The sequence below is a fragment of the Bufo gargarizans genome, chromosome 6, assembly GCF_014858855.1.
Source record: "Bufo gargarizans isolate SCDJY-AF-19 chromosome 6, ASM1485885v1, whole genome shotgun sequence".
Taxonomy (NCBI): Eukaryota; Metazoa; Chordata; class Amphibia; order Anura; family Bufonidae; genus Bufo; species Bufo gargarizans.
The window spans coordinates 238,196,221-238,209,896 of NC_058085.1; the positions used below are offsets into that span (position 1 = coordinate 238,196,221).

A 13,676-nucleotide genomic window follows, 5' to 3' on the forward strand; every position below is an offset into this window, starting at 1 on the left:
AATCTAATGTATATGAAAATGATTCCCCTAATTCTCTTATGCAGATTATGCTGATATATAAGGCTGCTATAGCATATAGCAGTGAAGTGATGTTTACCGTCCTCAAATTTTTTACCTTCATCGGCAATGTGCCTTGGGCTGTGCATAGAGGCATGCTAAAGAAGCATATATGACTATGTTAAATACACAGTAATATACTGTATCGCTGTAACCTATCCTGGGCAGGCTCTTTAATTTGCTGTCCTGCTTGCAAGGCTATAGGGAGCATAATATTTTGGTCTATATCTTGTGGCCCACAGTACTCTTAGTACCCCACTGACAATAAGGTTCCAACGGAATTAATGGATGTAAAATCTGCAGTGTAATGCCTGTAAAATGGATGAGATTTTAACACGGGAATGAGTCACTGATTGCGACATACTATTTTGCTATGAAGCAAGAAGGGGTTAATGCTGCGTTCACACAGGCGAGATTTCCGCGCGGGTCTAATGCGGTAGGTGAACGTATTGCACCCGCACTGAATCCGGCACCATTCATTTAAATGAGGCTGTGTACATGAGCGTATCACTTCTGCAACGCTTTAAAATCGCAGCATGTTCTATATTCTGCGTTTGTAGCGGAGGAAAGGCCCCATAGAAGTGAATGGGGCTGCGTGAAAAACGCATTGCATCCGCAAGCAAGTGCGGGTGCGATGCGTTTTTCACTGATGGTTGCTGAGAGATGTTGTTTGTAAACCTTCAGTTTTTTATCACACGCGTGAAAAACGCATCAAAACGCATTGCACCCGCGCTGAAAAAACTGAACAACTAAACACAATCGCAGACAAAACTGACTGAACTTGCTTGCAAAATAGTGCGAGTTTCACTGAACGCACCCTGAGCTAATCCGTCACGCTCGTGTGAAAGAGGCCTAAGTCATTAAAAATTTAAAGAGGACCTGTCACCACTCCTGACATGCGTTTATTAACCCCTTAACGCCCAGCGGCGTACATCCGCGGCAGGGGTCCGGCAGTCACTGATACCCAGACTCCTGCAGCGCTGATCGCGGCACATGCAGGCTTCAAACGTGTGCAGGGTGTCCATTGGGTCCCCGCGCTGCTATGACGGAGACCCCATGGCAGGGAAGGCATACCGATGCCTTTCTTAGGCATCATTACTGCCTTCCGGGAGTAAAACAAAATTTAAAAAAAGCATCCTTTTCCCAAAATAAAGTAAACATTTCTTTTTTTAAATAGGGAAAAAGAGAAAAGTAGACATATTAGGTATAGCCGCGTCCGTATCGACTGGCTCTATAAAAATATCACATGACCTAACCCCTTAGGTGAAGAGCGTAAAAAAAGATAAACTAAAAACTGTACTAAAAAATAAAAACCCAGCACTAAAAGTGCAACACCAAGCGAGCGATCAAAAAGGCGTATGCCCCCCAAAATAGTACCATTCTAAACGTAACCTCATCTGGCAAAAAATGAGCCCCTAACTAAGACAATCACCCAAAAAGTAAAAAATAAAAACTATGGCTCCCAGACTATGGAAACAATAAAATATGATTTTTTTTTTGTTTCAAAAATGATATCATTGTGTAAAACTTACATAAATAAAAAGTATACATATTGGGTATTGCCACATCCGTAACAACGTGCTTTATAAAAATATCACGTGGCCTAAGCCCTCAGGTAAACACTGTAAAAAATAAAATAAAATTTATAATACAAACAATCAAAAAGTCATATGCACCCTAAAATAGTACCAATCAAACCGTCATCTCATACCGAAAAAAGACTGTCGCCCAAAAATAATATGAAAAATGCTTTATTATATAAAACTGAAACAAACAACCAAAGTCATATTTAATATTGTCGCGTCTGTAACAACCTGCTCTATAAAAATACCATGTGATCTAACCTGCCAGATGAACATTGTAAATAACAAAAAATAAAAACGGTGCCAAAACAGCTATTTTTTGTTACCTTGACTCACAAAAAGTGTAATATAGAGCAACCAAAAATCTAAAAAAATAGTACCAACAAAACTGCCACCTTATCCCATAGTTTCCAAAAATCACGAGATTACGGCGATCTGACTTTGTGAGCAAGGAGGAGATTCCTGGATACAGGCGGTGCTGGGCTACAGAATGGTTAGTGCAGCCCCTTGGGCTCCTTACCAGGCTGATTTACATATATATATATATATATATATATATATATATATATAAAATCATTTTTTACACTCAATAAAACCACTCATAAATATGGGGCAGGTATATTGCAGACATGCTAGCGGCGTTCTAGCCGAGCATGTACGCATCTCTATACGGTAAAAAGAGGTGACAGAATCCCTTTAAGTTGAGAAATGGCTTGGTCCTGAAAGGGTTAATAGCTTTATGCATTCCCCGTGTAGTAACAATTCTGGAGCATCTACTCTTATGTCTGTATGTTGTACCATTCCTGTGTTATTTCTACTAGAAGTTATTAATAAATTGCTAGCAGTCTGCAGTGAGGGTACAGAGGGGAGGTAACCAGTTGGGGGGTGTCCCTACGCAGTCAGACTGTGCAGTTACACCTCCCAACTGGTTACCTCCCCTCTGTACCCACAGTGTAGACTGCTAGCAATTCATTCATAACTTCTGGTTAAAATAATAAAGAAATGGCAAAACATAGAGCCTTAAGAATAGATGCTCTGGAATTTTTGCATGAGGAATGCATTTACTGTAGCTATTAAAACAGGCATGTCTGGAATGGTGAAAGGTCCTCTTTAATTATGGAAAAGAGATTTCCTAAGTGCACCACAAATGTACAATTAAAAAAGCAGTAGTCTAGTGGAAATTTACTTAACTTTTTATATGGGATCTAGTGAACTCTATATTCCTCTCTGGGTAGATGAGGTCTTCTTGTACTTTTTCTATAATAAGGAAAGCACGAGTGTAATAGACGATGACCTCCACTCTTTACAGTATTACTGTTTATCACTCACCTGCGCTGATATCTGTAGACTTTTCCTCCTCCTTACAAGGCTGACTATCTTCCAAAGACATCTCTTTATCTTCTATTATTACTTCAAAATTAATTTCAGACAGTTCTTCAATCTAATTCTCCTCATAAATAACAAATAATGTGCAAATAAGAAGAAATAAGATTAATGGACACCTATGTACCAATTTTTTTTTATTGTTCATTTGCTTCCTAAATGCTCTCTAAAAACCTTCATTACAAAATGTATAGCAATGCGCTACTGTAAAGTTTGTGTAATTCACATGGCAGCAGTACCGTACAGAACATGATGGTAAGCAGGCTGCAGCAGTGGTATGATGGAGGCGGCAGGAGCAGCAGTACAGAACGTAATGGTAGGCAGGTCAAAGCAGTGGCATTATGGAAGTGGCAGCAGCAGGCGTACAGGAAATGATAGGCAGGTCACAGCAGTGGTATGATGGCGGTGGCAGCAGCAGCAGCAGCCGTACAAAACGTGATGGTAGTAGGCAGGTCGCAGCAGAGGCATGATGGAGGAGGCACCAACAGCCGTACATAACGTGGTGGTAAGCAGGCTGCAGTCCCCTTCCCCACCCATACCCACAATTTTAGACCTGGCGTGAGCGGGAAAAAGTCACACATATAACATAGGTGTATTTCAGCTTAATAAATGACCCCCTTAGTTTGCATCAGACTCATTGTCAACAGGCTGTCTAATACAGACGTGGACAAAATTGTTGGTACCCTTTGGTCAATGAAAGAAAAAGTCACAATGGTCACAGAAATAACTTTAATCTGACAAAAGTAATAATAAATTAAAATTCTATAAATGTTAACCAATGAAAGTCAGACATTGTTTTTCAACCATGCTTCAACAGAATTATGTAAAAAAATAAACTCATGAAACAGGCATGGACAAAAATGATGGTACCCCTAGAAAACACAGAACATAATGTGACCAAAGGGACATGTTAATTCAAGGTGTGTCCACTAATTAGCATCACAGGTGTCTACAACCTTGTAATCAGCCATTGGGCCTATATATATGGCTCCAGGTAATCACTGTGTTGTTTGGTGATATGGTGTGTACCACACTCGACATGGACCAGAGGAAGCAAAGGAAAGAGCTGTCTCAAGAGATCAGAAAGAAAATTATAGACAAGCATGTTAAAGGTAAAGGCTATAAGACCATCTCCAAGCAACTAGATGTTCCTGTGAGTACAGTTGCACATATTATTCATAAGTTTAAGATCCATGGGACTGTAGCCAACCTCCCTGGACGTGGCCGCAGGAGGAAAATTGATGACAAATCTAAGAGACGGATAATCCGAATGGTAACAAAAGAGCCTAGAAAGACTTCTAAAGAGATTCAAGGTGAACTTCATGCTCAAGGAACATCAGTGTCAGATCGCACCATCCGTCGTTGTTTGAGCCAAAGTGGACTACATGGGAGACGACCAAGGAGGACACCATTGTTGAAAACGAATCATAAAAAAGCAAGACTGGAATATGCCAAACTACATGTTGACAAGCCACAAAGCTTCTGGGAGAATGTCCTGTGGACAGATGAGACAAAAATCGAAGTTTTTGCCAAGGCACATCAGCTGTATGTTCACAGACGAAAAAATGAAGCATATCAAGAAAAGAACACTGTCCCTACTGTGAAACATGGAGGAGGCTCTGTTATGTTCTGGGGCTGCTTTGCTGCGTCTGGCACAGGGTGTCTTGAATCTGTGCAGGGTACAATGAAATCTCAAGACTATCAAGGAATTCTAGAGAGAAATGTACTAGCCAGTGTCAGAAAGCTTGGTCTCAGTCGCAGGTCATGGGTCTTGCAACAGGACAATGACCCAAAACACACCGCTAAAAACACCCAAGAATGGCTAAGAGGAAAAAATTGGACTATTCTAAAGTGGCCTTCTATGAGCCCTGACCTCAATCCTATTGAGCATCTTTGGAAGGAGCTGAAACATGCAGTCTGGAAAAGGCACCCTTCAAACCGGACACAACTGGAGCAGTTTGCTCATGAGGAGTGGGCCAAAATACCTGCTGAGAGGTGCAGATGTCTCATTGACAGTTACAGGAAGCGTTTGATTGCAGTGATTGCCTCAAAAGGTTGCGCAACAAAATATTAAGTTAGGGGTACCATCATTTTTGTCCATGCCTGTTTCATGAGTTTATTTTTTTACATAATTCTGTTGAAGCATGGTTGAAAAACAATGTCTGACTTTCATTGGTTAACATTTATAGAATTTTAATTTATTATTACTTTTGTCAGATTAAAGTTATTTCTGTGACCATTGTGACTTTTTCTTTCATTGACCAAAGGGTACCAACAATTTTGTCCACGTCTGTATATAGGTACGTTTATCTAGTTCATCTGCTGTGCCTTTAATAATTAATCTGTTTTGTTATACATAGACTTTCTGTGCATCAGACTCATTGCCAACAGGTGGTCTAATACAGTGGTCCCCAACCTTTTTTGCACCAAGGACCAGTTTCATGCAAGACAATTTTCCCAGGGACTGGGTGGGCGTCTGGGGCGGGGCTTAGGGGGTGATGGTCGTCGCTGACTGATAAGACGCACAATAAGAAAAAAATATTCTCCATTACACCTCAAGTCAGACCAGCAATCAGCCCCCCAATACCTCAGATCAATCCCCCAACCTTCAGCCAGCCATCAGCCCCCCATGTCAGCCAGCCATCAGCCCCCCATGTCAGCCAGCCATCAGCCCCCCCCCCAAAAAAAAAAACACTTACCTCTCCTGATCCTGGATGCCACTGCTCCTCACCATCACGATCCTCTTCATCCTGCTGTCGGCTGTGTATCGCGGGGTGCGGCGCACAGTGTGAGGTCACAGTGCGCCCTCCCACTGTGCGCAGCCCTGCACAGCCGACAGCCAAGCAGAGGACCAGGATGTGGCGAGTAAAGATCCTTCACCGCTTTCTGGTCCTCCGGTACTAATGAAGCGCTTCTATAATTAGTACCTCGTTAAAGACGGCCCTGATTGACGCAGCCCGGCAAACAATCGTCTAATATATAGGTGTGCTTACCTAGTTCATCTGCTGCACAATTTATACTTAATCTTTTACATTACTGATTCAGTTACTGTACTTTATGACCAACAGACAGTTTCCTGGGCCCTCAAAAGGAACGGACAGTGGCAAAAATTTTTGCTGTAGCCAGCACAAGTAGCAGCAGAAGAAGGAGTGATGGTAGCAGCAGCTGATGCAACAGGCCAGAGCTGCTACTGTCATCCAGCGGTCGTGTTTTGACCAACAATCCAGCTGTACTGGAAAGGTGGACTCTCTCTTCAACATCATCTTAGGTGACAACAGATACACACAGCCAGACATGACATTTAGTTGGCATAGCCCAGGAACAACTTCTGTGCCCTCACCTGTCCTGAAACTGCCTCTTTCTTTTGCTGCTCTTTCTGCTTTGGAAGTAATGCATGCTGCCAGCTCTGCTCCGCTTTTCAGCAAGGACGAGCTTAGTGAGGACAGTCAGCAGCTACAGGCCAGCACAGACTTGGAGGAGAGGTCCTCTGGTTCCTCCCTCAGGCGTGCAACTAGCGATGATGACAGTCGAATGGGAGCACTTGTTGCAAGCGGTCAGGGGCATGGCCATGACACTGGTGAGGGTGACATAAGAAACAAACAGACAGTAGTGGATGATGATGTAGTCGTTTGTACGTGGGAGCCGGATAAAGAGTGGGCATCATCGGGGGGCGAGGATGGCAGCAGGCCTATGACACAATGGCAGTGTGCCGATGAGCCAGCAGGGTGGAGGCAGTGGGAGATCTGAAGCCAAATAAGCCTGGAGTAGACCATCTGCTACTCAGGAGTATGGATAAGTGAACTTGCATTTTTCAAGTTCAACGTTCAGATATTTGTGCAATTCCGTTATGGATTCCGTTATCATAGAATATTACGGAATGCACCACGGAATGGATTCCGTTTTGCATTCTGTCACAATATAAGTCAATGGGCACCATAACGGATTTGTCCGATTTCCATTATGCAGGACAGGAGACGGTCCTCCTCTGCCTCCTCATCCTCCACCTTTTCCTCATCCTCCACTGTAGGCACAGTTCAGAGTGATCCTCCAGCATACCACCTATGCAAAGCATGGCATTGTCATGCGGTTCTGCACCTGGTCAGCCTGGGCGAACACAGTTACACCGGGAAGAAACTGCTCCGTGTCATCAACCAAGAAATCGAATCATGTCTCCTCCTCAACTGGATATAGGGACCATGGTCACCGATAATGGGATGAACATTTTGTCTGCACTGCGTCATGGAGGGCTGACCCTTGCTCCCTACATGGTGCACATCTTGAATCTGGTTGTCACCCGGTTCCTGACGTCTTCCACCCAACAGCAAGACGTGTTTAAAATATGTCAAGGAAACTGTACATGCACTTCAGCCACTCTTACCATGCAAAACACGCCCTCCTTGAGCTGCAGAGGCAGAATGGTGTTCCACTATATTATCTCATATGTGACATTTCCACACGTTAGAACTCCACTCTCTACATGTGGGACCGACCATATGAGCAGATGAAACGTGACCAATTTCTTGATAATGCAGACGGACAGGGCTACTCCCTGGTGTACCTTTGACATTAGAAAGTGGCAGCTCAAGCGTAACACCTGCCGTTTGCTCCGGCCCTTGGAGTAGTCCACTTTATTTGTCAGTCACTAGGACTAGGACTAGGGGATGAATGATTTAATTCCACTCCGTCATGTCCTGGAGATGATAAATCTGACTGGTGAGAGGACAGAAGATGTGGCGCCTACATCTCACAGCCACCTAAGCCCTGTGGAGACTGAACTGGCCCATGTGGAGGAGGAGAACATAAACGCCCAGGAATTCTATACAGAACTAGGTGGTTTACCTGTCCAAGCGATAAAAGAGGAGCAGGAGAAGCATGAGGAGCTATCGGGCGACGACGCATATGACCCTAACAGACCGTGGCAGTATGCAATGGAAATGGAGGCAGGGAGTCCTTCCGAATCCTTTGCGTAAATGGTCAGATGCATGCTGAGTTGCCTGCATAATGATAGCTGCATTATCACCATTCAGCAGAGGTTATGACTACTGGCTCTCCACAATGTTAGACACTAGCTACCGGTCCAAAATGGGGGACTTTTTTACAACTTTTGAGAGGATTGAAAAACTCAGCTACTATCGAGACATTCTTTGTAGTCGGTTGGTCGCTGCCTATGCACACCATTACCCATCCTAAGAAAAGTCTAACAGGGGGACCGTCTGAGCTCACGCTCCACTGCCATGAATGCTGGAGGGAAGTGGGGGGCAGTACCAGCTCCATCAGTAGCAACTTAAGTTTAAGTCTCTAATGTGTACTTTTCTTCACCAGCCTACTGAAGAGATCACTCAACAGCAGGACATGGTTTAGTTCTGCTCTAGCAGGTGGTGGCATACTTGGACTGCACCACAAATCAAAGATCCCCTGGACTACTGGCAGCCATACTTAAATAGTGGCCACAACTGGCCGTGTTCGGCCTGGACAAGCTTTCCTGCATCAGTGCCAGTGGTTAGGTGGCATAGTTAACCCAAAAAGAACTCGTCTTTCAACACAAAATGTTGAAGGACTAACCTTTATAAAGATGAATCAGGCCTTGATCAACCAGGATTTCCAGACACTAATGCCTGATACAACAGACTAGATCATTCTGGCAGTAATGATGGGACATTAGTGTGCTGCCACACCGGAGCATTGTGACAAATGGCCCGTTATTGCTGCCATGTGCTGCTGCCCTTATTCTGATGCTGTCACCCACTTCTGTGACTCTTCATGTAGTTCCCACCCTCACCAGTCTGTTACAGGGCCACTAGTGCCCCTGTTTGGCCATGTTGACATCCCTGTTTATTTTTCCATTATTCTGATCCATCAGAAGAACAGAAAAATAACAAAAACACAGAAGACATGCAAATATTTCCATCACATTGTCTCTGTTTTGGACCCACTCCTGTTTTTCCCTTACCAATACTGATAAATTGCTAACCAAATACTGACAATTTTAAAGGCGGATGCTCAAACTATGGATTAGAAAAACAGAAAAATAAACAAACAGTGATGTGAACACAACCTTACTGCTGACACTCTCCCCACTGTCATGGAGCCACTACTTGAATCTTGGCCCACTGCACAGTTAAGTCCATCCAGATAAATTCGAGTTGACGCCAACATTGACCTGTAAGGCTGAGTTCACACTCCTGTTATTTGGTCAGTTATTTCCATCACTTATTGTAAGGCAAATTCAGGAGCCAAGCCTACTCTCGGATTTGGTATTATGAATAGATTTTCACATGTTCTGTGGTTTTGACCCGCAACTACTATGGGCTGACAATATAACTGATGAGAATAACTGACCAAATAAATAAAGTGTGAACTATTAGTGTTATTGTACAGGTAACAGAAGGAATTCAAATGCGTGTGTTTGAACGACCACAACAAGGATTAAAATAACCTTTTTCGCTGCCAGAAAGGACTAGCTATGCATGTTGCTGCACTGCACAGTGATGTACAACAGGATACATTCTCCCTTCAGTTTAAAAGCAGGCTTGAATAGACATGATTTAACATGCTTCATGATGAATTCATTAATAACCAAGTAAATTTTTAGTAAAAATTCAGCAAAGCGACTGAATCAAATTTGTTAAACTTTGCTCATCTGTACTGGCCAGCATACCCAAGGAGCCAGTTCTTTCCTGAGACAATTGGGTGTGTTGGCCAGTGCCATCCTCATCATTGTCCTCTTGCTCCTTCATCTTCTCCTCTTGCAGTGGCAGCTACTCATTCTCCTCCTCCATGGCAGATTCCATTGAGTGTCCCCAACATCTACGGTTGTGTTCAAAATAATAGCAGTCAGACATCACTAACCTGATCAATCACTGTTTTTGGTAGAAATTATATTTCTACATGGCAAATAATTTCTAGCAGGTGTAGTAGAGTAATAGGAACCCAACAGTCATGACATGCATGCTGCTGATTCTTTGTAATTCAATCACTTATTGAAAGGGGCATGTTCAAAATAATAGCAGTGTGGAGTTCAATGAAAGAGGTCATTCATTCTTTGAAAAACAGGTGGCAATTATTGCCCTTATTTAAGGAAGGAAGGCAGCAAATGTTGTACATGGTTGTTACAGTGCATTTCTCTCTCAAATTCTGAGGAAAATTGGTAGTTACAGACATTGTTTAGAAGAACAGCGTACCTTGATTAGCGTACCTTTAAAATGGCAACCAAAACCTGAAAGACGTGGAAGAAAGCGGAAAACTACCATTTGAATGGATAGAAGAATAATAAAAATAGCAAGGACTCAGCCAAAATCAGCTCCAGGAAGATCAAAGAAGGTCTAAAGTTACCTGTGAGTACTGTTACAATTAGAAGACGCCTATGTGAAGTCAAGCTATCTGCAAGAAGCCCCTGCAAAGTCCCACTGTTGAAAAACAGACATGTGCTGAAGAGGTTACAATTTGCCAAAGAGCATATTGACTGGCCTAAACATTTTGTGGACTGATGAAAGTAAGATTGTTCTTTTTGGGTCTAGTGGCCGGAGACAGTTTGTCAGATGACCCCCAAACACTGAATTCGAGCCACAGTACACAGTGAAGACAGTGAAGCATGGTGGTGCAAGCTTCATAATATGGGGATGTTTCTCATACTAAAGGTGTTGGGCCTATTTATCGAATACCAGGGATCATGGATCAGTTTGAATGCATCAGTATACTTGAAGAGGTTATGCTGCCTTATACTGAAGAGGATATGCCCTAGAAATGGGTGTTGCAACAAGACAAACGACCCCAAACACACCAATAAACGTGCAGCATCTTGGTTCCAGACCAACAAGATTGACGTTATGGAGTGGCCAGCCCAATCCCCGGATCTTAATCCAATAGAAAACTTGTGGGGCGACATAAAAAATGCAGTTTGAGGCAAAACCAAGAAATAGAGAAGAACTGTGGAATGTAGTCCAGTCATCCTGAGCTGGAATACCTGTTCACAGATGCCAGAAGTTGGTTGACTCCATGCAACACAGATGTACAGCAGTTCTCAGAAACAGTGGTTATACAACTAAATATTAGTTAAGTGATTCAAAGGAACATTTTTAAACGTTTTTCAGTTTTTATAGTGAATGTTTGAGTTTGTAAAAAAGAATACAAACACTGCTATTTTTTTGACAGTCTACTATTTTCTTAAATTTTTTTTAGAGGAACAACACACATTTTATATATTTTTCTTCATGTTTTGATTTGGAATAGAATGGGTAGTGTTCCCAATGCATTTGTGTGTATGGAAATAAAAGCTATTAGAAGGATTTTAGGCTTTATTCACCTTTTTAAACACGCTGCTATTATTTTTAACACAAATGTATAGGGCGGACAGATAGATGAATTAGCTGCTCTTTTTCCGCTGTGGTCCCCTGCTGCATGAAGGTCAGCATCTGTTCTAAGATAAATATAAGAGGGATGACATCGTTCATACCAAAGTTGTCCCTACTGACAAACTTTGTGGCCTCTTTGAAGGGCTTCGGCACCCGACAGGAGTCTCGGATGAGATGCCACTGCCTGACCTCAAAGCAACACATGCTCCCTGCTGCTGAGACTGTCCGGTGGATGAAGCGGCTTTCCGCTTCTCATACAGACGCTTGAGCATGTGCAATGTTGAATTCCAGCAAGTTGGCATGTCGCAGATTAAGCAGTGTAGAGGAAGGCTGTTCTGTCGCTGCAGGTCCAGAGCATTCCTCGCCACATAAGAGTGGTTGAAGTGCTTGGACAGTCTCCTGGACTTTGCCAACACCTTGCCCAAGCTGTGTACTTATTTAGTAAGTGCTGCACCACTAGATTGATAATGTGCACCATGCAGGGAGCATGTGTTAGGTTCAGGACAGCCAGGATGTTGCGCCCATTGTCGCTGATCACCTTGCTGAGTGGAGTCAGTCAGGTGAAAGCCAGTGGAATGTCTGCTGCTTGTATTTGAGCAACTGCTCGCCTGTGTGGCTACTCTCTCCCAGGCCGATCAGCTCCAACACAGTGTGGCAATGGTTGACTTGATACATCTGATAGGAAGGAGGTGTAGTGTGAGCGACCCTGTGTTCTGCTGCTGTTGGGGACGGGAAAGTGCCCATGGAGGAGGCGCATAAGTGCCTGGTGTGGGAGCAAGGCCAAAAAATTGTGAGTGGCCAAAACAACCTAGCCTCATTGCCGGGTTGCTGTCTCACCACTGCCCGAATAAACATTGACCCAGTGGGCTATGAAAGACATGTACTGTCCATGCCGTAAGAGCTGCTCCAGGTGTCCACTGCGGCGTCAACTTTGCCTCACAGCAAGAATTGCAGGGATTTTCCACCACGTGCCAAGCAGGGATGGCTTTTGGGGAGAAATAATGCCGGCTAGGAATCTTCCAGCAAAGCTGAGCGCATTCCATTAACTCCCCAAAGGCAGCAGACTCGACTAAACTCGACTAAATGGTATGGCAGCAACTGCACCATTAGGAACCTGCCCAGGCAGGAATTAAGCTTGCGCACCGTCGGATTGCTGGGCATGTAGATTTGTTCCCTGGCCACACATTTCGTTATCGATGGCTGACGATGGAGCAAAGGAGGAGAAGTCTGAGTGGAAAAAGTAGAAAGGGTAGTAATGAAGTGAAAAAACTGTACTGCCGGTGGATGCGGCCTAGCTGGGGAAAGGGGCTCTGGAAGAAGGAGGGCTCCCACCACTGTTTGCCCACTGGATCGGGTGATGCTGCTCTTGCACAGCTTGCACAAGGCAATCCTTATGTCTTCTGGCAGCATGGAGAAAAAATGCCAGGCTTAGCTCTGGCACGCTTTGAGCCTAACCCACCTAAAGCATCAGCGGCATTACTAGACATCAAAGGAGACATGGCCCTAGCTGTTGTTTGGGAGATATGCGGCCTCTGTTCTTTATTGCTGCCGCCATCATCCTCCTCCTCCTCCTCCTTCTTCCTCAGCACCCTGATCCATCTCCTAGGTCCTGTCCAGCACACAATCATTATCGGAGTCCTAACCCTCCATTTTGCTTCTATCAGACTGTGGGATATCACAGGATAGTTGGTGGTGCTACTACCCACATTCTGGCTCCAGGTCTTTCGTTTGAAACCCTCCAGTAGCCCTGACATTTTTGGGCCTCTCAGACAATGTTGTGCACTACCCTGTGTATTGATGTAGTAATCACGTATATTTTTGGGCCTCTCAGATAATGTTGTGCACTACCCTGTGTATTGATGTAGTAATCACGTATATATGCTACTTTGAATATTATCAACAACTCTCCCAAAAGAAAAGAAAACGTATGAAGACTGAAGTAAGGGAAAATGGAATCAGGCCTACTTTTGTGTGCTACCCTGTCTACTGGTATAGTAATCACGTATATATTCTGGTTTGAATATAATCAACAACCCCCATAGGTACTAATCACTTATATGTTGGTTTAATTGAATTAAATGTTGCGAAAAATAAAATTCCAACAGTGTGGAGAAATAAATTAACGGATGATCAAGTGCCAGGCCTGACACTCAAGTTCACGTTAACATTCACAGGTAGGTTTTTCACTGTAGTTATCATGTATATATGCTGGTTTAATTAAATTAATCAATCAGCCCCCCCCCCCCCCCCAAAATATAAAAAATTCCAACCGTGTGGAAATGGAATTCACAGAACAAGATGA

The 13,676-nt window shown here is 43.6% G+C and overlaps 1 protein-coding gene across 1 annotated transcript in view; it reads right to left on the reverse strand.

The window, feature by feature from the left end:
- LOC122941364 (oocyte zinc finger protein XlCOF8.4-like) overlaps window positions 1–13,676 on the reverse strand; it is a 47,246-nt gene that overhangs the window by 3,235 nt on the left and 30,335 nt on the right. Inside the window, exons 6-7 of the mRNA XM_044298563.1 lie at window positions 2,970–3,081; window positions 2,832–2,897 (exon numbers count right to left, since the gene is read on the reverse strand). Coding sequence (XP_044154498.1) covers window positions 2,832–2,897; window positions 2,970–3,081 — 178 coding nt within the window. The remainder of the gene's footprint in view (window positions 1–2,831; window positions 2,898–2,969; window positions 3,082–13,676) is intronic.